Raw genomic sequence first — 27,323 nt, 5'->3', positions numbered from 1 at the left:
GCCATCATTTATCATGGAATACCAACACTTTTGTGCATATTCCCTCGTGCATTTAGTTTGGGGAAAGCTTATAATAAATTGTTGACGCGTGAATACACTTTGAGTCAATGGAAAAGATGTCATAATCATTCTGCTACATTTTCTTCAAAATATCTAATGTTTATTATTTAATCTCAAAAACTCACCATTTTATCATATTAGCTTTTTTTTTTCACCAAATTTTAAAATAAAAATGAAGGAATGGCCAGCGGTGGAGCTACCACCCTTGGCCACCCCAAAACCCACCATGGAGTAGCTTTCAAGGGGTTAAGAGTGGCTCGCAGGCCACCCCAACACTCATGGGGTGGCTTTGTGGCCACCCCAAATCCCCCAATGGTGTTGGGGTGGCCTGCGAGCCACCCCTAACCCCTTGGGGTTGGCCGCAAGCTATCCTATAGTGGAAAAAATGCTAACGTGGCAAAACGGTGAGTTTTGAGAGTGAATGACAGACATTAGACATTTGAAAGAAAATGTAACGGAATATATATATATATATATATATATATATATAACTAAAAAATAATAAATAATAAAATTAAAAAAAAGTAAGAGAGGAAAGGAAAAACACAGGAGAAAGAGAGGGCCGGGAGTGAGAAATTTAGGAGCAAATATGGCAGATGGTGCTGTAAGCTTCTTGCTTGATAAACTTACAACTATCCTACTTCAACAGGCATCACTCCTAGGAGATGCTCATGATGGAATTGAAGAGATCAAGCTTGAGTTAGAGACCATGAGATCATTCTTAAGAGATGCAGAAAGAAGAATGGAAAGAAGTGAGTTAGTGGAAACATGGGTGAGACAAGTAAGAGAAGTTGCGTATGAAGTTGAGGATATTATAGATGAGTTCATGCATCTTCTCAAAGACAAGAAGAACCATATAAGTGGTTTCAAGGGTATTGCCAAAGACTTTGTCAACCTCCCCAAGAACATCACTGCAAGGCGTCAGATGTCATCAAAGCTTCCAAAGATCAAAGCCAAGGTGCATGCTATCTCAGAGAGAAGCAAGAGATATGATTTTGATAAGTTTGATGAAGGGACAAGAAAAAATATGGGTAGCGAATGTTGGCAGCACTATGGAGAATCATCAGTCCTTTTTGATGAAGACGAGGTAGTAGGAATGGAAGAAGACACAGAACAAATGCTTGAATGGTTACTGGAGGATGAACAACGCCGGGCAATTATTTCAATTGTGGGAATGGGCGGTCTAGGTAAGACCACTCTAGTTACAAGAGTCTACAATGACCAAAGAATCAAGCGACACTTTGATTGCTGGGCATGGATATCTGTGTCCCAAACATATGGCATTGAAGATCTACTAAGAAGCATAGTCAGAGAATTTTTTGGGACAAAGCAAGCAGAGTTACCAAGCAACCTTGAATCAATGAACAATATGCAGCTCATGGCAATGCTCATTGGGTTTTTGCATCAGAAGAGGTATGTTGTTGTCTTGGATGATGTATGGAGCATAGATCTCTGGAGTAAAATGAGAGGTGCTTTTCCAAATAATAAACATGGAAGCAGAATTATCCTGACAACGAGAAATGAGAATGTTGCAACATCTGTTGGAATTGGATTCCGTGTTCATCGCCTTGAGCCCCTTTGTGAAAATGATGCTTGGACCCTCTTCTGTAAGAAGGCATTTTGGAATGAACCAGGTCGCCGCTGTCCTGCAGAACTGCAACCATTGGCTCAGGCCATTATGAAGAAATGTGAAGGCTTGCCACTTGCAATTGTGGCAATAGGAGGTCTCATGTGTTCAAGAAGCAAGACAATTGGAGAATGGAAGAAAGTTAAAGAAAGTCTCAATTGGCAACTTAGCAACAATCCCATGCTGGGAAAAGTGAAGGGTATCTTGTTGTTAAGTTTTAGAGATTTACCCTTCTATCTAAAACACTGTTTCTTGTATTGCTGTATGTTCCATTTTGGTTACCAGATCAAGAGGAAGAAGTTGATTCGGCTCTGGGTAGCAGAAGGGTTCATCAAAGAAAGAAAAGGGATAACTATGGAGGAGGTAGCAGAGGAGTACCTCACAGATCTAATTTTTCTAAGCATGATTCAGGTCACAGAGACTAATGCTGCTGGGAGGGTGAAGACATGTCGAGTGCATGATGTTATGCATGAACTGGCTATGGCAACATCTGAGAAAGAGAATTTCTGTACAGCATATGATGGACGTGAATCAAAGCTAGAAGGGAAAGTCCACCGCTTATCAGTATATGATAGAGGTGAAAACATCCGATTGAGTAGGACCGTTTCACACCACCTTCGTTCTTTCTTCGTCTTTAAGACAGATATGTGTACCTCATTCTCTTTGGATGAAGTATCATTGAAATTCAAATTGCTAAGGGTCCTCGAACTACAAGGGGTTCCTATTGAAACAATACCAAGCACATTGGTCAATTTGTTCAATCTGAGGTACTTGAACCTAAGAGGTACCAAGATTAGTAAGTTTCCCAAGTCAATGGAAAGGCTACAGAACCTACAAACCTTTGATGTACGTAATACTAATGTGAGAAGGTTACCAAGTGGAATATCAAAACTACCAAGATTGAGACATCTATACATGGGTTTCAACAATGATCAGAATTCTGAAACATCCAATATTCCTAACAGCATACAGGCTCCTGCAGGAATATGGAATATTCGAGGCCTACAAACTCTAGCATGCATTGAAGCAGAGGAAGAGTCAATCCAACAAATTGGGAACTTGACTGAGCTCAGAAGGCTGGAGATCAAAAGGCTTAGAAATGTTGATGGGCCAAAGTTGTGCACTTCCATTCAAAAGATGACAAACCTCCTTCGTTTAGGTGTGACCGCAGCTAACGGGGAAAAACTTCAGTTGGAAGCCTTGTCTCTGCCTCCACCATTTCTTCAGAAGATGGAATTGGTTGGGCAGTTGAATAGGTTGCCTCACTGGCTTGGTTCTCTGGCAAACCTCTCACATTTGTACTTAAGTATGTCTTGTCTCCAAGATGATATTGTTTCTTCTCTACACGTACTGTCTGCTCTAGTGTTTCTTGAACTAAAGAAGGCCTATGATGGGAAGCTCTTGCACTTTGAGGCGGGATGGTTTCCTAAACTCAACAAACTCAATATTGTGGAGCTTGCACAATTGGATAGTCTAGTAGTGGAAGAGGGTGCATTGCCAACCATTCGGGAGTTAAATCTAATTTATTGTCCAGAGCTAAAGATGTTGCCTGAGGGCATTGAACATCTGACTAACCTCAAGAAGTTACACCTGGAGCACATGCCAGAAGAATTCATAGGAAGGCTGCGGGATGATGCAAATCAAGATCAAGCAAAGGTACGACACATACCCACAATCAAACTCGTATATTTAAGGGGACAAAATCGGGTAGTTGAAACAGTTCGATAGTCAAATGTGAGCTATTCCAAATATAAAATAAAAATTACCTTCATTCTTCTTGTTAAGGTAATCAATTGGCAGTAGTATACCTCTAGTCTGGTTTTGCTGCGGTTTTGACTGTGCAATGTTGAGGCCAGGACAGGAATATCAAAGTAACTTGTAATCCTGGGTGGCACACGTCCTTGCCCACAAAGGGAAAAAGAAAGGAAATTTTTTTTAGGTAAATCAAAATACTAAGGAAGTTAACTAATACTTACAGATTCATTCAATATACTCAGAAATAATTCCATCGTAAACAACAAATCATAGATAATGTTAATTTTTTTGTCTTTCCAAAATTTGAGAAAAAGAAGGAATTTTTTTTGAATCTTACAACTCTAGAGGCTTGAGGGGTCAGAATCCTAATATTCTGTCTCTTTGTCTTCTCTGTGCTACTAATCCAAGCAAAAACAAAGTAGTGTACAATAATCCTACACAATTCAAAACTTTATAGCAACGTGTCAACAATTTTTGCAGCGGATGGTGTGCACATGAATATCATAGAAAAATGCTACGCATCTAACAAAAAGCTAAAACATACATGCTTAACAAGTAGAAAGAAAGTAACATCTTGCAGTTCTCTGCATACTATTGTGAGTTATGAAACTTCGAATTAAAGGACTTATATACAATCAAATGAGACACAACAGTGAAAGATATTAGTGAAGCTGCTAGATATGCAGATGTAATAGGGTTTTTTTTTTTCTTCCTGTTTTATCAAATTGTAAAGCCTGCTTTCCCTTTCAAGACAGTACTTTCAGCATAAAGAATGCAACTAGTTGAAGCTGCTTCAAAACCAAATCCAAGCCAATGCAATAATGGGCATTTTAACCAACACATTCTTCTACAAGAACAAGAAGTTAAATTTTCTTGCACGTTTCATGGGCCTTAGAACAAGTACCTGAAGACCTCTGTATATGACAATCTCAATTCAACTAATGCAGGGGATCCTCATTAGTTGGCAATACGCATAAAGGTTGTCTAAGTAGAATGAAAAGTTGCACTTCAAAAAAAACTGCCTATTTTCAGGATTCATTTCAATTTAAGAATGTCCTTTTGCAGGAGCATTCCTAGTGAATTAGCAAAACTTTAGCCAAATTTTAGCTAGAACACCCACTTTTTCTATTTTAGCTAGCAACTTTTCAAAAACACCCCACATTCAACTCTCTAAATCTTTATCTTCTTCATTTAAATATTCTTTTTTATTATTTTTATTTTTATTCTTTCTTTACTCTTATGGCAGTTGGAAGGTATATTCTTATGGAAATTCATTCCTCTTCCATTTTAGAAATTATTTTTCCTTTTAGAGCATTCCTCTCCCTCCAGATTTCAACTATGTATAGTCTGCTTTAGAGTCTTGCTCTGCTTTTAAACGCTTTTCCTCGACTCAACTTATTACATGTCAGATGATGTCTCTGATAAAAACTATGTAATCATAAAAGAGAAGGAAAAAAGTTTCTACCCCTTAACGGAGCAGTTGCACTTCCGCTGCTTAAGAGAAATCCAACAATACCAAGTAAAACAGTGAATTGATCAGCCTGCATGCAGCATTGTGAATTATGAACTGCCTATATTGAAAAGTTACAAAGGCATGTACCATTCCTTAAAATAATCTCTCTTCTTTTTCTGTGTTGGTACAATTGGATATATAGTAAAATGGGAGCTTAAGTGACAAAGTGGATGCACAATTCCTTGAACAATCTCTCCTCTTTTCCTTTTTTGGTGCAATTGGATTTTTAGTAAAATGGAAGCTTACATTTGCTTACAGTATGATGCCTACCAAAACTGGTATTGGGGCAACCTGATGGTAGCCGTAGGTGCTCTTCACTATACTTAACAGTTACAAGACACAGCCCATGAGGTGGTGCAGCCAACGCATATTTAGCAAGCTCCTTGCGATCTCGACTTGCCAAAATCATGGGAACAATATCACGAGGAAGTGCTTCCTTCCCAATTTGCAGCAACAGAGCAACCTGAAAAAGTTAATGAACAGAAAATTGCTTACACCTGAAATGCATAATACAATAGCAATCACAATTTCAAATGGAATTCAGGGAAAAATTATTCACCATGTTCCGCACTTGTCTATATAAGAAACCTGAACCTTCAACTTCTAACTGCAAAAGAGCTCCCTAGACAATAATGCAACCAACTGATCAGTTTTGAGACCTTGATCAGCTAAATTCAACACATGTAATGGTAATACCTTTCTGGGCCTTTTGACTAATATCAAGTTGAAAAGGGATTAAAAAAAAAAAGTGGTGAAGTTCTGAGGTGAAACAGATTTCATTAACGCAAGACCAGCTATGGGGCTTGACAATTACCATTTCAATGACGTCAAACCGGAATATAGTCTTCACTGGATCTGGCACTCCATCGTTGTGAGATGCATTAACAAAAGCAGAGAAGTCATGCTTTCCAACAAAATAGCTTGCAGCCTCTCTCATGACGACAGTATTAAGTTTATAGATACTGTGATAAGCATAGCGACGCTGAAATGGGTCCATGATGGAGTCATTATATATCTTGTAGTGATAAACCTTGCTTTTTGCTGAGAAACGAGCATGGAATTCAGGCACTGCAGGGCTAATCTCTCGAACTCTGATATCGGAGGGAAGAAGACCATTCAAAGCTGCGTGAATACTTGCCAAGTTATCATAGTTGAAAGGTGTAACAAAGTGTGCCACCTGAAAGCTTAATTTGGTAATAAGCATGTGGTTTAATTGATGATGAATGCTAATTGAATCCCATAGGAGTAACAAAGTCAGACCTGAGCCCAGGCATGAACTCCCCTATCAGTTCTACTTGCACCAACCAAAACAAGATCCTTCCTTTCCAACTTGGTTGCTCGAGTTAAAGCCTTTTCCAATGTGCATTGTATTGTGGGTGGAGACTGCTGATATTGCCAACCTGAAATAAACATCACAATGTGGTTCAAGAGCATAAAATGGGCAATGATTATGCCTAGTAGCTAGTAAATTCACATACAGAAACAAATTTTGTAATGCATACTTTCACCAGTTAAGACACTAATTATATCTGAATAATTCAAAATTTCTGCCACAACATTTGGAGTCCAGTACACAGCAACTTTCACAACATTTCCCAACTTTTCTTCAATTACTACTGTGTTTGGCCTTGCGATTTTGCCGGCCAGACACGTTTTTAAAGAAAATTGCAAAAAGTGTCTTGTTTGGAGGTGCATTTAAAAAATGACGGTTTGAACAACAGGCGAAGAGCACATTTTTTAAAATGCACGATTTTAAAGGTCGGACCTCGATTTTACCAAACACTTAACTGTATTTTTTTTTTTAAATCGCATTTTCATTAAATGTGTTTTGAATCATTATTTTTTCAATCACACATTTGAAACCGCTAAACCAAACGAAACTTGAGTTATTTGGTTATGTTCCACACAAATAGATATTTAGGGAAGACATTTCCTTCAAATTGAAGTTTGTTTCGAGGAAAATAATAATTTTTTTAAAAAAATAGCAAACGCGTTTAGAAGCAGCTATTGGTGAAATGATGAGTAATTCACCAAAGCAAAGCGAACTTATACTACTAATTTAGGGATTAAAAACAAAAGTGAAGCTAGTGGCTTTGAGAACGAAACAGAGCCAAAGAGCAAAAAGGAGAAATAAAACCTGCATAATGGGTTCCATCATATGCTATAACCAAACGCCACTTATACCCAGCTGCAGCAGAAACAGTTGGAGTCATCGTAATATGGTTGGGATCCTTTGCACCACCACCACTACCCACCACCGTCTTCTGCTGAAATACCCATTAATTAGAGCTCCACATGATTATGAATCACCATCATCATCACACACAGAGAGACAAGTAATATTACCGAGGTATTATTATTGGGTGAAGAAGCAAATTTCCTTTGCTCTGTTGAATAAAAATTGGAGCACTCAAAATAGAGAGTACTACTTTTATTGGTTCACTTTAACAAAAGCTTAAAACTATCATGTAAGTGTTTTACACATAAACACCTTCACCAATAACAACACCTCACACAAAAGAAGGACAACTCATCACCTTCACTTAAAGAAAAACAACTCAACAATTCACCTACAGAAAACAAGACATGGCCAGCACAAAAGACAGATTGAAAAATGCTGTAGCTGGAAACTTCAGTTGGTCACAGAAACTTCAAGAATGGAGGTTGGCTGGAAATTTTAAGATTAAAGCTGGTGGCTCAATCGGTTTAAGGAAAATTTGTGAAGTATGAGCAGGAGGTTGCAAGGCATTGGCTGGAAGTTTCAAGAAGGCAAAAGAAAAACTGGGCTAAGTCGGTTACAGAGAATTTTCCAGTGAAAGGGAGAGAGAAGTGCTGCTATGTTCAACATGCTCTAGCATACATGTTCTGGTTCATCCCATGCTCACATTAAATCTTTAAAATCTAAAGGCACAACTGTTTTATAAAATGTTTTTTTTGAAGGCATAGACATGCCCTCGTACCTGACAATTCAAAACCAACATATCTTAACAAACCAACATTTTTCTTAAGCTTGATTTTTTATTACTTAGCATCAATCCCATGTAGGGAAAAGTGAAGGGTATCTTGTTGTTAAGTTTCAAAGATTTACCCTTCTATCTAAATGTTAGTTTTTAGGTTGGCTGATTGTATGTCCAAAACACTTTAGTGTAATATGGTTTCAATTAGACACCGCTAGTTTGAACTGATTTAGTGTAATGGTGTTAGTTTTCATTTAGTTCAAATTTGTGTTCTCAGTTTGAACTGAGAATATACCAGTTCGAACTAATCAGTAAAAGAAGCAATCTCAAGTTAGGCAGAACCTGCTGTTCCAAACTTTGTCCTAAATCAGTTTGAACTGATAGTGTTCTAGAGGTACCAGTGCTCGCCATTCCAAGTGCCGTCCTAAGTTGGTTCAAACTGAAAAGTTTAAAGTATGGCAGAAGTTGGTGTCCTAAGTGCCATTCCAAGAGTGGTTCAAACTTTATCAGTTGAGAAATACTTGAAGACCTTTTAGTGTCTGCCATTCCAAGTTAGTTTGAACTAGGACTGTTTTGAAGATAGTTCAAGTCTGGCAGGTCATTCCAAGTGGCATTCCATTTAAGTTTGAACTGAGGACTTACAGAATGTGTCGTCCCAAGTGCAATTTGAACGCATTGCCAGAAAAATCCTTGCTTTTAGAGTGTAACCCTAGTGCAGCTCGAACTGCAAAGTACCCAGTTCGAATGCCGCCTTATATTCTGTAGAAAATCAAGGATCCTATTGTAAACTTGGAGACCAAAATTTTAAAGTCTATGAAAGACCACTCCGTGCACGATTATTATAAGACTTTTAGGCCATAGAGCTTTGTGCCAAAGAGAGGTTTCATAGAGCCTAGAGCATTCTTGTTTCTCCTCTCATAGAGTATGTTTTGTTAAACCACACAACCTCAGTTTTCGAATAAAACCTTGAGCCACCGGAGTTTCGAAATTGCAAGAGGAAGCTTGCATAGACAAATTGTCCAGAGGTTCTGGAACTACTGCAGTAGAAACAAACGGATCATTTCTTTAGAACAAGTATGGTGTTTGTTACAAAGGTTTTGTAAGCATGTTGTACTTGTAATTGGATTCCTTAAAAGCGAATGAGTTTTCTAGGTTTGGCTGTCCCAGAGTGGTTTTTCTTTTGAAGAGTTCTTCAAAAGGTTTCCACTTCATCACTCAATTACTTGTGTTTATTGATTTGCTGCTCTTATATTATTTGGTGGTCGTTTGTGGTTGATAATTTTTTAAATTCTGCGTTATTTTGTGAAAACCTATTCAACACTCCTTCTAGGTGTTAGTTGGAGTCTTTGGGCTATATTTCCATTTAAAAGATGAAAACCCTCCTTCGTTTAGGTGTGACAGAAACTAATGGGGAAAAACTTTAGTCGGAAGCCTTATCTCTGCCTCCACCATTTCTTCAGAAGCTGGAATTGGTCAAGCAGTTGAATAGGTTGCTTCTCTGGCTTGGGTCTCTAGCAAACCTCTCTCATTTGCACTTAAGTATGTCTTGTCTCCAAGATGATATTGTTTCTTCTCTACATGTACAGTCTGCTATAGTGTTTCTTGAACTAAAGAAGGCCTACGATGGGAAGCTCTTGCACTTTAAGGCGGGATGGTTTCCTAAACTCAACAAACTAAATATTGTGGAGCTTGCACAATTGGATAGTCTAGTAGTGGAAGAGGGTGCATTGCCAACCATTCGGGAGTTAAATCTAATTTATTGTCCCGAGCTAAAGATGTTGCCTGAGGGCATTGAACATCTGACTAACCTCAAGAAGTTACACTTGGAGCAAATGCCAGAAGAATTAATAAGAAGGCTGTGGGATGATGCAAATCAAGATCAAGCAAAGGTACGACACATACCCACAATCAAACTTGTATATTTAACAGGACAAAATCGGGTAGTTGAAATACTTCGACAGTCAAATGTGAGCTATTCCAAATATAAAACAAAAATTACATTCATTCGTGTTGTTAAGGTAATCAATTGGCAGTAGTATACCTCTAGTATGGTCTTGCTGGGGTTTTGATTGTGCAATGTTTGAGAATTTCCGCGACACGACCCAAACCCAATATGCGAACACGAATTGCCACCCTTAGTTCTCTGCATACTAATGTGATTTTTGAAACATGGAATTAAAATACTTATATACAATCAAAATGAGACGAAACAGTGAAAGATATTAGTGAAGATACCAGATATGCAGATGTAATAGGTTGTTTTTGATCATTGTGAAGCCTGCTTCCCTTTTCAAGACACTATTTTAAGCATAAAGAATGCAACTAGTTGAAGCTGCTTCAAAACGAAATCCAAGCCAATGCAATTAATGGGCATTTGAACCAACACATTCTTCTGCAAGAACAAGAAGTTAAATTTTCTTAGCTATGTTTCATGGGCATTAGAACAAGTACCTGAAGAGCTCAGTATATGGCGGATGTTGGCTGCGTCACATTCCCCCTCGCCACAGCAGAGAGGTAATCCTTCTACATATCTGGGACATGTTTCTTGGATAATGGATACTGAGGATGTTGAGGAGGAAGTCTGTAGGAGGTTCTTTGACGATGTTGAGGCCCAACCCATGAATGACTAACAGCCCATTCAAGGACACAATTCGTGGAAATAATTGAGGGCCTGGTTTGTTACTACAAAGTCCTTCTCTGCAACCCACAAAGTACTTACAATAATTGGGCCCGACAACTTTAGGATTGACAATACGTGTTTGGGTGTCCATTTAAATTATGTCGAGACATAAGTTGGTTAATTTCATCTTGTGTTCACAAAATCATGTCAAAATTGTCAACTTTAAATGTTACGTATCGGGTTCGACTCGTGTCGAGTCACAGATATTAAACTATATAAGTCAATCATAACTCTCGCTAATTTTATATTTAATTTGTATCGAATTTATGCGTAAGAGTGGTATTCAATAATGTGTACAAAATTTCTGTGGAGGGATATATAGTGTAAACACATGGATATTTTAGGCTACTCTTGCTTCCCGCTTGTACAAAATTATCATTTTGTGTGGTTTTGAGTTTCTTCTTTTACCCAAGTTGGCCCACTAGAAAGACTGTTTCCAAAGGTGGCCACGACGTATCATGTATTTGTGGCTTCTACGTCTTGCCCACTAGTGGGTCCATAATGGAGTCCAAAACAAAAATCTGGTCCATAATTGTATTATTATTGAGTTTAGAGCAAAAGGGTCTTGTACAAAAACCTACCTTTAGAAACTGGTGAAAAAAATTGTTCGATTATATCTTTACTATTTTTGGCTTTTGATGTCATTATTTTTAATTTATCATGACTTAAATGATAGTGAATCAAGATTTTTCTCTTCCATTATCAATTCGAAGACAGCCTTATTACACGAAATCATGGTCCAATCATGGGAGGAGGTTTGGTTAAGGTTAACCTTCATGTTTTAGAATCAAATAAAAATATGATCTTTCTTACTATATATTAATATTAGTACAGAAAATTAATAATTACAGAGAAATTGAAGTAACCGAGGATCACCCACGTGGAACAACGACAAATTATGAAAGCAGAACCAATAAGCGATCAACTAAATTACCGCCATCTCTCGAGGGGTTGCAGTGACTTCCACGCATCGATCAGGCAACTGATTGGCGTTAGTTGAAGATCCTGTTTACAACCGTCTTGTCGTTAAACTGAATACTCTGTGCCACACTCAACATTGGAGTGGAGAACGACGACACCCCAGTGCACTTTCCTTCTTGTCGCTCTTCCCTCAGTTTAGACGGCTCTTCTTTCTTTTTATATTATATTGCATTTTTAGGCCTCCAATAAGACCCGTCTTCCAACCAACTTCTTCACCACTCAGATTCAAGGTCAAAAGTTTGTTCATTTGGTTGAACTAGTCAAGAATTGGTGCTGAATTCTACTTACACAGTGAGTTTTTTTATCTGGGTTCTTTTGTTTCCTGTGGAAAATGATGAAATCAACATAAATCAGTGACATAATCGTTCAAGACTGAATTTGGGTTGACTTTCTTTTATTCATTTTTCCTGAAGAACTAAAGAAATGGAATACTTCAGATTTCAGTTTTTCGTTTCTGCTATGTGCTTTTCTTTTCTTTTGCTATTGACAGTACTGAACAAGCTAAGTGAGAATCAGAGCTCCTTGGAAATAATCAGATATTAGATATGGATTTGATATTGGATCTTTCACTGTTTATTAGCTTATTGTTTCTCCACTCAATGTATTGTGTAGGTATCTGTATCTTCAATGGCGGCAATACTGGCTTCACACAGCAGCTATTGCCGCAATATGGAGTCAATAAATCAAGGGAGACCACAAGACAACCTCAGTTTCTCAAGCTCGATTTCACTTCATAAATTCTCAAAGATGGATGGATCATCATGTAGTCCACCTAGGACTGACAAGTTTTACAAGTTTCAAGTGGAAATGCGACAGTCTGAATCTCCCTCAAGATTAGCTACCAATGGAAGAGCTGTTAAAATGGTACCAGCAAGTGAAGTAGTGAAAAGAAAAACCTTGTCCACTAATAAAGTAGACATAGTGAATGGTTCAAAGCAGGTTGTTAATGGAGCAAATCTTGTTAGAAGACAACCTACTCCAGCCCCAGTAAGAAAACCAAAAGTTATAGATTCTAAACAACTTCCACCAGTGGAGGACCTCAAGGTTTTGCCCTCAGATGAAGGTTTCAGTTGGGCAAATGAAAATTATAATTCCTTGCAAAGGAGTATAGATGTTTGGTCTTTTGTTCTCTCTTTGCGGGTTCGTATTCTGTTCGACAATGCAAAATGGGCATATTTGGGAGGCTTCACAGAAGATAAGCAGGTGGGTTTCTGGAACTTTTACTGTTGCTGTTTTAGTTTCTGCCATTACATTATACAAATGGTCAATATGCAATTAGTTTCCTTGGCTTTGTAGATATGTGATTTTTGTTTTGCCTCAAAGTTTTAAAAAGATTTCTTTAAATCAGAAAAACAGAAGGAAAAAAACTGCCTCATGGCTGCGAGAATGTGTGCTGCAGCTTGGTCCAACTTTCATTAAACTTGGACAGTTATCTTCAACAAGGTCAGATCTATTTCCACGTGAGTTTGTGGATGAGCTTGCAAAGTTGCAGGTACCTTTTGAATTCTATTCCCTAATTCCAAATAGGCTGCTATGTCTTCTCACGTATTTATGCTTTTAAATGCAAACATCCTGTTAGTCTATTTATTTGTTACATAGTAAACTTGAAAGTCTGATTTTCTCTTACAAAATCTATGTGATTCCTATGTATAATTCAGGATAAGGTCCCCGCCTTCTCACCAAAGAAAGCAAGAGGCTTCATTGAGAGTGAACTCGGAGCTCCCATCAACATATTGTTTAAGGAGTTTGAGGACCAGCCAATTGCTGCTGCTAGTCTTGGTCAGGTGTTTAATTCATGCCTTATTATTGCACTTTATTTGTCAACCCTTCCAAATCGTGAGAATTTTGTTTATATTGTTTCTCTTTATGTAGCTTGAAGGATGGCATAATAAAATGTGTACATTGTTTCATTGTTTCAACATTTAGACCATCTTGATACAAATCTGGAGAAATAAGACAATCTAAGAGAAGGCAGGAAAGAAACTATTTTTTTTATTGGTGGACGAATTTCTACGAAGTTATGACCATTCACAATTTCTTTAGATTGGCTCTACACATAGTACTTGTTTAAGAGTTTCGACTTTTACTGATTTAAAATTTGAGAGTCCTTTCTTTAGGTCCATCGGGCTATCCTACATAATGGAGAGCATGTAGTAGTGAAAGTTCAAAGACCTGGTCTCAAGAAGCTTTTCGACATTGACTTAAGTAAGTAATTCCCATTTTTTTCCATTCATACCAGACCATTGTAAGTTGCTTAATATGAAATGCCATGTGTTGTTGCTTGTTTTTCCCATTTCCCTTTTCCTTCTTGTTTTTAGATGCATGGTAGACCAGTGAAGAATTCTTGTGTATTCATTCCATAAAGCATGTGTGCAGAATTGAATGCTATGGTGAAAGTAACAGCTGTGATATGAGTTGTTCTATATTGTGAGATAGAAATTTGAGGCGTAATTGGGAGTTGACTTCTTGAAAAGGGGCCCTTGATAAATGTAATTAGAGAGTTACTAAAGGTGTCTTTTAACATGCATGACTGATGGGGTTAAGTATTGTTTGACAACCCAAACCCTGTGATATTTATCCATGATCAATCTATTAGGCAGTCATCTTGGAAAAGTTCAATTGACTGGCTGCTTCAAGGTGTGGTGAAATCTTAGATCTGGCTAAGTGACACGCTTTTCATATTTGCTGCATGTATTTTTGGGGTGACTCGTTGGAATTCAGCAATTTTAGGTGTTTTTTTTAATAATCTTTGCTGCTTCCATTCAGGAAATCTGAAGCTAATTGCAGAGTATTTTCAGAGAAGTGAAACTATGGGTGGTCCAACAAGAGATTGGATTGGAATATATGAAGAATGCGCCACGTAAGTAGCAAGCTTATTCCAGTTTCTCTGTAGATTTCTTGAGATATTTATTGTAGAATTACAAGTATAATGGGACCTATCATTATGTTATCATGTGTGAACACATCATATCCATGTTAAGGTGCAACACATTCTGGTCTTAACAAATCTTATTTTAAAATGAGGCTTAAGTTGTGTTGGATTGGACCATTTTAACACATTTATTCAGAAAAAAGTTGCTTTCCTACCTTTTAATTTGAGCTTTACTAGGACTGCAGTGAAACATTTTTTTCTCCCACTGCAAGTTGTGATGCTCTAAATATTTTCTTGCGCTTGTGTTGCTTTCAGGATTTTGTATCAAGAAATTGATTATATAAATGAAGGGAAGAATGCAGATAGATTCCGCCGAGATTTTCGAAATATAAAGTGGGTCCGAGTTCCTGTATGTTTCTTGCATCAAGACTACAAGAGAACTAATTCAAATAAAATCATTGAGTTTTTTTTGTAAGAAACCATTGTGGCAAGAAAAACTGTTTTGTTTAAAATATAATGCTCGTTCTCACTTTGATAACTTTTTTTTCCCACTTCTAGCTGGTTTATTGGGATTATACTGCCACAAAGGCGTTGACCTTGGAGTACGTACCAGGTTTGAATCTGAGCTAATGTGTTTATTATGGTTCAAGATGATATGCGTTGTTCGAATTATTTAGCCAACTCATTGGTTTTTATATTAGTAATAAATGATCTTGTATTGTCACCTCTATGGACAGGGATTAAGATAAATCGAGTGGATATGCTAGATTCACGGGGCCATAGTCGGTCCCGAATATCATCACACGCCATTGAAGCATACTTACTTCAGGTCAGGACTTTCTTTCTATCTGTACCAACTAATATGACTTTCTAATGTTTGATGGATGCATTACTTGCTCCTCATATTAGTGTTTTAGTTACTGGATTTTTCTTTTTCTTTTTTCAGATACTGAAAACTGGTTTCTTTCATGCTGATCCTCATCCGGGAAATCTTGCTATTGACATGGATGAAGCACTCATCTACTATGATTTTGGTATGATGGGAGAAATCAAATCTTTCACCCGGGAGAGACTGCTTGAACTTTTCTATGCTATTTATGAGAAAGATGCGAAGAAGGTCTGCTTTCAATTTATTAACATCACCATATGAAGCAAACCAGTTATGGTTTTTTTACATTCTTTTATGAACATCTTACAAAGTAATGTTGCATTTATGCCTGACATGCATTAAAATTGCTATTTCAGCTTCAAATGACTTTAAATATTGAAGTAGATAATCATTTTTTTCGTTTTTAGAGATCATTTGTGCCTTTCTTACTAGGTAGTTTATGCACTAACATACTTCAGAAGCACTTAAGTGAAACTTGTCAGGTCTTGCTGCATTGGCTTAAACTGACAAGCAGCAACAATGCAGGTTATGCAAAGCCTAGTAGAACTTGAAGCACTTCAGCCCACAGGAGACATGTCATCGGTAACTGTCATGCTATGCCTAGCAACGTTTTGAGCGAAAGTGGTCACTTTTTCACTTTCAAGAATATTTGGGCTTCAAGAAAGAGTATGATCCATCTTAGAAATAAACTTTTTTGTGCTATTCCTAGGTAAGGAGATCTGTGCAGTTTTTCTTGGACAATTCGTTAAGCCAGACACCAGATCAGCAGCAGACTTTGGCTGCAATTGGGGAGGTATGCAAGGATTTGATTACCAACCATAAAACCCTAAAACACCTTGTTGATATACCATAAGACTTTGCCCTGCAATTGGTGATGTATGGGGTTTTTTTTTTCTGGCAGGATTTATTCGCGATAGCCCAAGATCAGCCATTTCGATTTCCATCCACGTTTACCTTTGTCATAAGAGCATTTTCAACCCTTGAAGGTGCTCTATCTCTCTCTCTCTCTCTCTCTCTCTCTCTCTCTCTCTCTCCAAAAAACAAAAACAAAAACTGCATGTCTCCATGGCTTTGCTTCCAATGTAGAAATTTTGCTAGTATAATTGTGAAATGTGTTTGTCAGAATGGTCCTGATATATTGGAAGTGAAGCTCTTCCTATTCAGTGGATCAGAACAAAAACTTTATAATGCTTCTTTCAGAAAAAGTAGTGTCACATTTATCTTGATGTCTCTGCTCTTTCCTAACTAACAATATTTGCTTACAGGTATAGGATACATCCTTGATCCAGATTTTTCCTTTGTAAAGATTGCTGCGCCTTATGCACAGGTTCCATATGATTCAACCTTTGTTTATAAGAGCCTTTTGTAGTCTTTTAGCTATGCATTTGAAGTACAGGACTGATACTTCACACTATTCACAGGAGCTTTTAGACATAAGACAAAAGCGGCAGCCTGGGACACAAATTGTGCAGGAAATAAGGAAACAAGCTGACGATGTACTGCATCTTACTTTTGGCACCCTTTCTTTCAGTTCATTGTTCTGGTTCCATGACATTTTCAAGTGAAGCCATTTAAAGAATGCATCATACTGTTAACTGTCTATATACATTGGCATTAAGAGCATCTTTGTCTATATTTTCAGGCCAGAACCTATACCATGTCCATGCCATACAGAGTTCAGCGGATTGAGGAATTTGTGAAACAGCTAGAGTCAGGGGACTTGAAACTCCGAGTCCGGGTGCTTGAGGTATCTCTTATCATAATCCATTTCAATAGATCTAGCTGCACTCAAGAATCTTTCTTTCTATTCTGTATTTCTAACTTCATTTCTTACTGAAATAACATTTTCTAGTCCGAAAGAGCCGCTCGGAAAGCGACTGTACTACAAATGGCTACTATGTATACGGTATTAGGAGGTACCCTGCTAAATCTTGGGGTCACTTTCAGCAGTCAAGGCAGTCAAGTGATTGCAAATGGATCATTCATTGGTGCAGGTGACCTTTTGTGGAACCAGAAACTTTCACCATCAAGATATTATTCTTCTCATGCTTCAAAATCTAATTTACATCCATGTGCTGAGAGTCATTTATTTGTTAAATGCAGGAGTTTTTATGGCACTGTTGTTTAGGTCTATGCAAAGGGTGAAGATGCTTGAAAAAATTGAGAAGATGATATGATTTCTTGACTGACATGTCAATTCTGCTTTCATGTTTGACACATCTTGGTCTACATTTTTCAGTCGTCTAATTTTTATTTTTTTTTCCATAAGCATGCATATATATATATGCCTTGTACTGTACAGAACATGATTAAAATAGGAAAATGTACATATATAGGGGGGGAATTCTTAAGGAAAAAAAAATATAGAAAAATTATGAACTTAATTTGGATTTAATAAATATATATCAGCACATTTGATTTGATTTTTTTTTTTTTTTTTTTCTGTTGTCAACTTCAAACTATTTATTTTCAGCAAAGTGTCACTATTCCCCCAAATAGATGTACTTTTCAGCAAAGGTCACTAGAGCTGTGAATGAACTGAATTGTAAACATTTCGAGGTTGACTCGTATATATTCGACTTGAGTTTGGTTCGTTTAATGCTTGTAACGAAAGTTAGGCTCGTTTAACTTATAAACTACGCTGGACATGTATAAAGTCACATAACTTCAAAATTTTTAAAAAAAAATTATAATTTTAAGGAAAAAGTACACGTACGCCACTCAAACTGCCATTCCATTATCAATGACCCTCTCAAACCCTCTCTTCTTTCATCATTCAAAATCCTGATCATATATTATGTAATTCTTGATTAATATTTAAATAATATATATATATTATGTAGTTTAGCTAAGAAGTACAGTAATTATTGGGTGTTGGGGTGCAAACAAGCGCTATTTGCGCTCTTTTCAGTATACAAATTAAAAATCCTACCTATCGAAATTCGTGAAGAAGCATCTAGCTGTTTGGATTAAATTCATATTCTTTTTATTATTATTATTATTATTATTATTGTTTTGGCTTTCGATGAAGCATCAATATTGTTTCAATATTGTATTATCAAATAAAGACAAGATCTTAGACCAATTTTTTTTTTTTTTTTTCTTTTGTATGTATCATAGACCAAACTTCAAAAAAAAATAAACATTCATACACGTGGGACATTTTTTTTTCTTTTATATATACTAGCACATAACCTGCGCATTATTCTTCATAATTTAATTTTAAAATTTAAACGCATTTCCATCTTACTTTTCATGTGAAAAAATATATCATGCCTCTTTTTTATGAATACAAAATAAAACAAAATCTTTCACTAAACCTTTAATGCAACCTAATCAATCATCACATAAGGTGCAATGCTTAATATCCTTTTGGTGTTTCGAAAGTATTTAAGTTCGATTTATGCTTATTATTCAAATAAATGTTTGCTTTGTTTTGCTTTCAAAAGCATAAAAAAAAACTTTAACAATTTGTCAAAAAACGACTAAATCACATAAACAAAACAAAAAATAAAGTAAAACATAAGAGCCTTTATTTTAGTTTACATTAAAACATGTTTAAATCTTTGCTCTCTTCTCTCTATTTTAAATTCCGGATGCAATGAGTTATCGGTATTGTATGCAGTACAAACGGTTTATGTGAAAGGCTATTTGAGCCCTACTTATTGGAATAAAAAGCTTAATTAGCACATATTTGAACTATCTTAATACATACATGTATGTCTCATCAATTGAGATTTAAGTGCTCTCGCACACGAGTTCTTTCTATTGCAATTGCATCCCATCTCTGTCCCTTTACATTATTAAGCCACCTTAACAATTATTATCTTATTTTGATTCAAGTTTATATTGTTCTACATTATTAAGCCACTTTATTTTCTTGAATTCAGATTTCCTACAATTCACTTTCTAAAATGAGAGAAAGGGTGTAGGGCTCAGAATGTCAGGGTAGGTAAGCCTTGCACCCAGCTGTGCAGGGATTACCTGCCCGGGCAAACCAAGCCTCGCACCCCATTCCAAGTCTCTCTTGGGTGTTTGTTGCTAGTGCTCTAATAAGTAATAATCTTGTGTTTGTGACTTCTATGGATAGGGATTAAGATTAATCAGCTAGATATGATAGATTCATGTGGTTATAATCGGTCTCAGATATCATGATGTGCTATTGAAGCATATTTAATTCAGGTCAAGACCTTGTTCCTTACTATACCATGATGATGTTATTAACTAGACTGTTATATGACTATTATACAACTGAGATGATGTGATACAAAAATTAGTCCTTAGATGAGCAAGCCTCGTAAAAAAGAAAAATTAAAGACTGATTTTTACTGTCATATCTTAGCAGTTGTATAACAGTGCACTAAATAGTGCTATCATTTATCTGCCATTATTTAGTTTTCGTGACCTTGAATACAATGCAGTTACTGGTTTTTTACCTGCTTGTATTTCTTCATATACTAAGAACTGGTTTCTTTCATGCCAATCCTCATCCTGGAAATCTTGCAATTGATGTGAATGAAGCAGCACTCATCTACTATGATTTTGGTATGATGGGAGAAATAAAAGCTTACGCTCAGGAGAGACTACTTCAACTTTTCTATGCTGTTTATGAGCGTGATACAAAGAAGGGCCTGCTTATTTTCACTCTTTAAACATTGTCATCTGAAGCAACCAAAGTTAATTAGGGTTAAATTTAGGTCGTCTATGCAATAACATACTGCATAAGCATGCAATATTAAATGTCATTAGAAGCACTTGAAGTACAACTTGGCAGAGAATGGTTTATAAGTGAGACAACAATTAAAAGTACTGCGATCAGGCAACTAACTAAAAAATGACTCGTGGTGCTTATAAACCCATCAAGCCAAACCCGCGAAGGTACTCCATCCAAACAATTGCTGACTAAAAGGGGATCTGCAGTGACGACTCTAGTGTTATTTCTCCCCCTACCCAATTCCCTTGATATGGTGTGAAAAAAAGAATTTGTCCCACATCGGCCAAGGAACGGGAGATAGATGAATTTATAAGTATCATGAATCTTTTTCTAGTCAGCGATTGCGATGACGTACCTTTGTGGGTTCCGCTTATAAACCACTCCCTCCAAGTAATGCTAAGTACCACATTTTCATCCGGATGTGAAGAAAAACCTTTTCTTCCGGATAAAATATCTCTATTGTAATTTCTCCCCTTGCCCAATTCCCTTGTTAGGTCTTGCAGCATTGGCATAAACTGTCAAGAAGCAACCATGCAAGGTTGTCCAAAGCCTCGTCGATCTTGAAGTACTTCAATCCACAGGAGACATGTCATCAGTAAGGGTCATGCATGCAATAGCCTACCAACATCTTGAACAGTGGAATTGGTCGCTTACTACCTTTCTTCTGTTCATTCCTAGGTGAGGAGATCTCTGCAATTTTTCTTGGACAATTTGTTAAGCCAGAAACCAGATCAGCAGCAGACTTTGGCTGCAATTGGTGAGGTATGCAAGGATCATCACCTCACCAATTACCGTAGGTAGAATCATCTAAAACCTAAATGAATTGGTAATACACTGCATTTCCTCCTTACAAAATCATCTCAATCGAGCATAAATCAATCCAAAAAAAAAAAAAAATTATTGTATAAAGAAGATGAGGGTATGTTTGTTAACGTGTTTTGGAGGTGATTTTTGTTTGAAAAAGTGTTCTGATGTGGTGATATAAAGGTAAAGACCGTTTTTCAATTTTAAAAGTGTTTTGTGTTTTGAATTTTGTGTTAATATGATTTTGTTTTGAGAACAGAAAACAAAAAATATAACTGATGTAATTCTTCTGTCAGGATTTATTCACGATAGCACTAGATCAGCCACTTCGGTTTCCATCCACCGTTACTTTTGTCTTGAAGGCATTTTCAACCCTTGAAGGTGTGCTCTCTCTCTCTCTCTCTCTCTCATGGGCTTTACTTCCAATATACAAATCAGCTTGTGTAATTGTGAAATGTGTTGATACAGGTAGAATGATCAGAACCAAAACTTTCTTAATGTCTCTGCTTTTTCCTACTGAAATCTATGCTTTACAGGGATAGGATACATCCTTGATCCAGATTTTTCCTTCCTAAAGATTGCTGCACCTTATGCACAGGTTTCATACCTTTAATATAATTCAGACCTCATATTCATAAGAGTCTTTTGTAGTATAGCAATCATGCTTCACAATATGTACAGGAGCTTCTAGATGCAAGACAGAAGCAGCAGAGCCTGGGACACAAGTTGTGGAAGAAATAAGAAAACAAGCTGGTACCACATCTGAAATCTTGTTTGTTTTCCCTTCTTTCAGTTCCTTGTTCTTGTTGCAGTCATTTAAAGAAATATCTTGTAATGTTAAATGTCTATAGGCATTCGCATTAACAGCATCTGTCTTATGTATTATCAGGCCAGAACTTATACCATATCCATGCCATACAGAGTTCGGTGGATAGAAGAATTTTTTTAACAGCTCGAGTCAGGGGACTTGAAACTCCGAGTCCGGGTGCTTGAGGTTGTCTCTTTAACACTTTCAGGTGATATTTGTTGGTTATTAGCACTTTCTGTTAGAGATAATCCATTTCAATAGATCTAGCTGTTCTCAAGAATATTTCTTTCTATTCTGCATTTCTAGGATCATTTCTCATTGAAATAACAAAAGATGCATTTTCTAGTCTGAAAGAGCCGCTCGGAAAGCAACTGTACTACAAATGGCAACTATGTATACGATATTAGGAGGCACCCTGCTAAATCTTGGGGTCACTTTCAGCAGTCAAGGCAATTATGTGCTTGCAAATGGATCATTCATTGGTGCAGGTGACCTTTTGTGGAACCACAAGCTTTCGCCATGAAGATAATTCTTCTCATGCTTAAAGCTCTAGTTTACATTCACCAGTTCATGCGCTGAAAGTAATTTATTTCTCAAAATGCAGGAATTTTTATGGCACTGTTTCTTAGGTGTATGCAAAGGGAGAATTTTTTTTTGATAAGTAATGTTTATATATCAAAAGCGCAGAGGGGCGCAACCCTAGTACACAGGGAGTATACAAGGGAAACGACTAGCTAGAAGAAAAAAGAACAAGGAAATCAAGATAGCTAATAACTATAGGAGCGAGCCAAGCCGCTGTCCAAGTGTAAAGAGTATGGAAAAAGAAAGCCGTGATCTCCTCCAAAGACCTCTCAGCATCCTCAAAGCATCTCTCGTTCCTTTCTAACCAAAGGCACCACATAATGCATAGAGGGACCATTTTCCACACGACAGCACTCCTAGATCGACCTCCCGTCCGCCAACAAGCAAGCTGGCCAGCCACCTTACTAGGCATTACCCAAGACAACCCAATGCAAAGGGAGAATTAGCTTGATAGATTTGAGAAGATGATATAATTTCTTGCCTGACATATCAATTCTGCCTTCATGTTTGACGCATCTTGGTCTACAGTCTTCTAATTTTTTTTTTGATAATCACACAAGCAATATGCCTTGTACTATACAGAACATGATCAAGTGGTTATAACGAAAGAACAATGCAACATTTCTTCAATCGAAGTTCACTGAAACATCTCTAAAGTCTAATAAAAAACAAGTGTACGCTGTGCAGCGAGCCTCCCCTCCAAAGGCAACGTAATGCAAGTGATGGTTCCACAATAACACCGTGTAGTTCTTCTAAACAACCGGTGATGATTTCACAATGCAACTATCTATACGAGTTGAAAGCTGGGATGATTGAAGGTACAGCAGAAATAATGATCTATCATCTCTAAGGGAGCTGGAACTCAGTATGGAATATGAAAGTCATTTTTGGAAAGCACACAACAAGACATTCGTAATCATGTCTGGTGTAAAAGGGCAGAAGAATTCTTTGATATCATAACCTTCAAAATTAACATTATTAACTAAGGAAGGAACAAGTTTCCGCCTAGAGAAGGGTATAAAAAGATCACAAACAGCAATCACGGATTCCTATTACTAAGTTTAAGGTTCAACAAGGAACTCTTCGACTATGATAACAACAAAGCCATTACAAGTTAAATTCAAAAAGCTCAAGTAGACAGTAAGCTGGCCACAGAAAAATGTTATCTTTCTCAGAGTGGTAACTGCTAACTTAAGCAGTGTCCAAACCTATAAATTGTAATAAGTCAATGAACTAGTCCACTCATGCAATATAAACTATTTGAAATGAAGAAATAAACAAGTTTTCATTACCTTTAGTAGACCTGGGATTTACCACCCCAGGCTGAAGCATCAATTGTCGTGGCTGCAGAATATAATAAGCAGTCACTTGGAGGGACAACAGCACACTGGGAGCAACCATGCCGAGCTAACCCATTCTGGGTTTACTCTGACGCCAAAACATCTCCAATGACTATGACAGCTGCAGCTATGAAGCAGCACCAAGGAGAAGTGATGTAGCAGTTTTAAAATTGTGCCACCCTAAACAAACAACTTCCTATGCCATTTGATTTAGAAGTTTGTTGGACTCCTCAGAATTCCAATCATGCTCATTACCATCTAGTAAGCAAGTTAAGCTTATGGAGTTTGAAACCCATCCATACCACAACATGCGCTCCAAAACCTCTGCAGCTTTCTCCATATTGCCTGCTCTTTGACAACCACAAGCGATGGCTCTACATGTAGCAAAACTGAGCCTAAGTCCCCTCTCTCCCATTTCATCAAGTAAAGATAATGCTTCTGAAAATTCTTCTTTTGTACATAACGCTTGTATTAGACCATCATATGCAGCTAAATTCAAGGGGATACCCTTCTTTAACATCTCATCCCTCAACCTCAACGCTTCAATCTGGTTCCCTTCTTTACAGTGAGCATCAATCAATTCAAAATAGGTGATCCTATCAGGTTCAATCCCCTTGGCTACCATCTCTTCAAACAAAGAAAAAACCTCAGATCTTTTTCCTATAATGTTGTAACCATGAAGAAGTGATTTGTAATTTATGGTGGTTGGTGCTAGATCCCTTGCCTGCATCTCCAAGAAGAGGTGTCTTGCTTCCTCCATATTCCGAGCCTTACAGTGCCGATCAATCAGCATTGTGTAGGTAACATTGTCAGGCATGACCTTCTTTTGTAACATTTCCTCTAACAAATGACTGGCTTCTTGCAGCTTTTCACTCTTGCAGAACCCATCAATCACAATGTTGAAAGAGAGTGTAGTGGCATAGCCCTTACACAGCATATCTTGAAATAGTTCCTGAGCTTTCTCCAATTTCCTTTCTTTGCAGCATCCACTCAGAATGGCATTGTAGACCAAACTATCTGGCAGGACACCCCTTAAAAGCATCTCATCTAATAATTGAAATGCTTCAGTAAGTTTCCTGGATTTGCAGTAACCATCTATCATTGTAGCATATGTCACACCATCGGGATTCAAGCCTCTATGCAAGATGTTAGAAAACAAGTCCTTAGCTTTCTCAACATCATTTGCCTTGCATAGCCCACCAATCAAGGCATTATAAGTAACAATGTTTGGATTTATGCCTTTTTTGCACATCTCTTCGTGCAGTTGAAAAGCCTTCTCTACATCACCCTGCTTGCAGAAACCAGTAATGAGAGAGGTGTAAGTGAAAACATCAGGGACTAATCCCTTCTCACAAAGCTCTGAGAAGATCGCAAGAGCTTCTTGCATGTTTCCATTCCTTGTGAGACCATTGATAAGCACACTGTAAGTATGGAGATCCAGGAGTAAACCTCGCGCAAGCATGCATCTGAATGCTGAAAAGGCTTCAGTTATGTTCCCCTCTTTGCAATGCCCATCAATCAAGGCCATGTAACTCACATTATTAGGCACTAGACCACAACCTAGCATCTCACTGAAATACCTATCAGCCATCTGCATCTCCCCTGACTTGCTGTATCCATGTACGAAAGCTTCATAGGTATACACATTTGGCTCTAATCCTCTCTCCAACATTTCTACCAAGCAGGTCCTTGCTTCTTCCATCTTCTTGGCTTTGCAGAGGCCTGTTATGAGAGAATTGTAGCAAAATACATCAGGAATAATCCCCTGCTCTTTCATGCTCTCCAATATCCTTCTTGCTTCATCAAGTCTCCCTTCCCCAGTGTTAGCTGAAATTAGACTTGAATAGATAATGGCATTCGGTCTCAAACCCCTCAAAATCATTTCCCCCAAAACAGTATTTGCCTGTTGGAGATCTCCATACCGACAAAGCCTATTAATCATAACACTGTAAGTTGCCTTCATAGGTGGCAAGCTCCTTTTCTTCATCTCATCAAGCAATTCAAAAGCACTATCCATATCACACTCCCGACAGTAGCCCTCAATCAACAAATTGTAACTTCTTGAATCAGGTCGTACGCCCATCCTTTTCATCTCACTCATGATTTCTCTTGCCTTCTCCATCTTACCAGCCTTACAAAGCCCATTAAGCAGCATGTTATATATGACCACATCTATCTGAATGCCACGAGTAACCATTTCATCCTTGATTCTAAGAGCCTCTTCCACATCAACTCGTTTCACAAACCCATCAATCAAATCCCTATAGCCAATTAGGTCAGGCTTCAATCCCACATCACTCATTTCTGACAAAACCAACTTCGCCTCTCTTAATCTCTTTTCCCTACAATACCCATTGACAAGAGTCACATAAGTATAACAATCAGGGACCAAACCCTTCTCAACCATAGACTTCTTCATCTCAATAGCTTCATCAATGCGCCCCGCTCTACACAGCCCATGAATAACCACATTGTAAGCAACCACATTGGGGCTGCAACCCTTTCCACCCATTTCCAAAAACACCCTCTTCGCCTCATTAACATTTCCAGCCTTAAAGTGAGCACTGATCACAGTGCCATAAGTATACACATCAAAAGCTATCTTCATCTCAGATATTCTATCACAAACCTTCCAAAACATCTCCATGTTATTCACCTTCAACAACTCTCTTAATAATAAATTACAACTCAACAAACAAGGGACACATTTAACATCTTTTAAACCCATAAACACGTTAACAGCCTCAGCTAACAGACCCACTTTCCTATAACTATCAATCAACATATCAAACACCTTAGCATTAGATATAGACCCATCGCATTCTCTATAACAAACATCAATAGCACCTAGAACATCAGAAGGTGACTTGCAAATTCTTATCATACGCTCTAAAACATCATTTGCAGGCCCGTAGAGTTTAGAATTGCAGAGAGAAACAACAAGAAGTGAGAAAATTTCCAAATTCTGAAAGGTACCCAGTTTGTGCTCGGACCAGAGGAAGAAGCCGAGGAGGCGGTTCGGATCACCCGCCCGGTTCTCGCGGATAACGGAGCGGATTAAATCTGGGTTTAGCTTCCCGGGCCATTCCGAGGAGTCCAATAGGAGCTGCCAGTTGCTATGGTTGAGAATGTTGGTGATTTCTCGCACAGTTTCCTGGGTTTGTGCAGTGCAATAGTCCATGGGTCCGAGAGAAACGGGTAAGGATTTGGTGACGGAATATCGGTTTGAGAGCACGTTGGTATTTGTGCGTACGAGCCTCCACATGTTGAGGTTGAAAGGATGAGTGTAGGTGTAGCAGCTCAGAAGTCTGCATTCGGAGAAAGAAGCAGAATGAGGGAGGAGGCAAACCAAAACTGCGGGCAAGTTTGCAATTGCAACCCACCACTCTGTTACATCCCAAAAAAAAAAAAAAAAAAAAACCCACCAATTTTTTTGTGATTTACTTGATATGGGTATTTTATTATTAAATTATTTTTTTATAAAAAAAAATTATAAAATAAAATAAAATAAAATAACCTATATATTTTTTTTTCCTTAAACTACACCCAATTTGCAAAATTTACACACCAAACTTTAAAAAGTGACAATTTATGATAAAAAAATATGTCATGACTAAAATTATTATTATAACCTTGTATCATATAAAAAAGAGTAATGCTATAAGCCTTTCTAGAATCATCTCAAATGTGATGTGACTTTTAAAATCTCCAATAGATCAAAAGTCAATAAATCACGTCTCA

The 27,323-nt window shown here is 37.5% G+C and overlaps 4 protein-coding genes across 9 annotated transcripts; 2 read left to right on the top strand and 2 right to left on the bottom strand.

Moving 5' to 3' along the window:
* The first annotated feature begins 625 nt into the window (after positions 1 to 625).
* Positions 626 to 3,415, top strand: LOC132180599 (disease resistance protein RPM1). Its single transcript, XM_059593486.2, has one exon. It carries the CDS (start codon positions 650 to 652, stop codon positions 3,413 to 3,415), a length of 2,766 nt encoding a protein of 921 aa, XP_059449469.2. The 5' UTR covers positions 626 to 649.
* A 1,603-nt stretch (positions 3,416 to 5,018) lies between these two features.
* On the bottom strand, positions 5,019 to 10,455 carry LOC132181280 (Pseudouridine synthase family protein). Of its 5 annotated transcripts, none has more exons than XM_059594421.1 (8): positions 10,364 to 10,455; positions 10,148 to 10,247; positions 9,954 to 10,062; positions 7,093 to 7,222; positions 6,216 to 6,355; positions 5,770 to 6,132; positions 5,515 to 5,577; positions 5,019 to 5,418 (listed from the first exon to the last, which is right to left on the bottom strand). In XM_059594421.1, the coding sequence occupies exons 2-8, from the start codon at positions 10,180 to 10,182 to the stop codon at positions 5,182 to 5,184; spliced, it is 1,077 nt and encodes a 358-aa protein (XP_059450404.1). In that variant the 5' UTR covers positions 10,183 to 10,247; positions 10,364 to 10,455; the 3' UTR covers positions 5,019 to 5,181. The 5 variants fall into 5 exon arrangements, with proteins under 5 accessions (XP_059450404.1, XP_059450403.1, XP_059450407.1 ...); XM_059594420.1 differs by having other exon boundaries at positions 10,148 to 10,244; XM_059594424.1 differs by having other exon boundaries at positions 5,515 to 5,562; positions 10,148 to 10,244.
* A 1,075-nt stretch (positions 10,456 to 11,530) lies between these two features.
* Positions 11,531 to 17,755, top strand: LOC132182977 (Protein kinase superfamily protein). 2 transcript variants are annotated; one of them, XM_059596358.2, is made up of 18 exons: positions 11,531 to 11,864; positions 12,186 to 12,776; positions 12,922 to 13,065; positions 13,232 to 13,357; positions 13,691 to 13,778; positions 14,340 to 14,433; positions 14,761 to 14,854; positions 15,004 to 15,058; positions 15,183 to 15,274; positions 15,392 to 15,562; positions 15,860 to 15,916; positions 16,044 to 16,127; positions 16,236 to 16,320; positions 16,600 to 16,661; positions 16,756 to 16,830; positions 16,977 to 17,081; positions 17,187 to 17,328; positions 17,438 to 17,755. In XM_059596358.2, exons 2-18 carry the CDS (start codon positions 12,201 to 12,203, stop codon positions 17,509 to 17,511), a joined length of 2,124 nt encoding a protein of 707 aa, XP_059452341.1. In that variant the 5' UTR covers positions 11,531 to 11,864; positions 12,186 to 12,200; the 3' UTR covers positions 17,512 to 17,755. The 2 variants fall into 2 exon arrangements, with proteins under 2 accessions (XP_059452341.1, XP_088372565.1); XM_088516439.1 differs by lacking the exon at positions 11,531 to 11,864 and having other exon boundaries at positions 12,762 to 12,776; positions 12,930 to 13,065.
* A 5,340-nt stretch (positions 17,756 to 23,095) lies between these two features.
* Positions 23,096 to 26,922, bottom strand: LOC132183346 (uncharacterized). The gene is made up of 2 exons (XM_059596773.2): positions 23,535 to 26,922; positions 23,096 to 23,450 (listed from the first exon to the last, which is right to left on the bottom strand). The coding sequence occupies exon 1, from the start codon at positions 26,845 to 26,847 to the stop codon at positions 23,779 to 23,781; it is 3,069 nt and encodes a 1,022-aa protein (XP_059452756.2). The 5' UTR covers positions 26,848 to 26,922; the 3' UTR covers positions 23,096 to 23,450; positions 23,535 to 23,778.
* Between the last annotated feature and the right edge of the window lie 401 nt (positions 26,923 to 27,323).

This window comes from Corylus avellana, chromosome 5 (assembly GCF_965113065.1).
Source record: "Corylus avellana chromosome 5, dhCorAvel1.hap1.2, whole genome shotgun sequence".
In the NCBI taxonomy this organism is placed as follows: domain Eukaryota; kingdom Viridiplantae; phylum Streptophyta; class Magnoliopsida; order Fagales; family Betulaceae; genus Corylus; species Corylus avellana.
This window is presented reverse-complemented; position numbering and strand designations above follow the sequence as displayed.

What these genes read in the sequence shown, in the direction of transcription:
- LOC132180599 (XM_059593486.2), top strand. Translation starts at nt 650, where the DNA reads ATGGCAGATGGTGCTGTAAGCTTCTTGCTTGATAAACTTACAACTATC.
- LOC132181280 (XM_059594421.1), bottom strand. Translation starts at nt 10,182, where the DNA reads ATGATCAAAAACAACCTATTACATCTGCATATCTG. An exon ending in TGATGGAACCCATTATGCAG is followed by an intron (nt 6,356 to 7,092) that starts GTTTTATTTCTC and finishes TGTTTATTTCAG; the next exon opens with GTTGGCAATATCAGCAGTCT. An exon ending in ATAGACAAGTGCGGAACATG is followed by an intron (nt 5,419 to 5,514) that starts GTGAATAATTTT and finishes TAACTTTTTCAG; the next exon opens with GTTGCTCTGTTGCTGCAAAT.
- LOC132182977 (XM_059596358.2), top strand. Translation starts at nt 12,201, where the DNA reads ATGGCGGCAATACTGGCTTCACACAGCAGCTATTGCCGCAATATGGAG. An exon ending in GCTTTTCGACATTGACTTAA is followed by an intron (nt 13,779 to 14,339) that starts GTAAGTAATTCC and finishes GCTTCCATTCAG; the next exon opens with GAAATCTGAAGCTAATTGCA. An exon ending in TAAGGAAACAAGCTGACGAT is followed by an intron (nt 16,831 to 16,976) that starts GTACTGCATCTT and finishes CTATATTTTCAG; the next exon opens with GCCAGAACCTATACCATGTC.
- LOC132183346 (XM_059596773.2), bottom strand. Translation starts at nt 26,847, where the DNA reads ATGTGGAGGCTCGTACGCACAAATACCAACGTGCTCTCAAACCGATAT.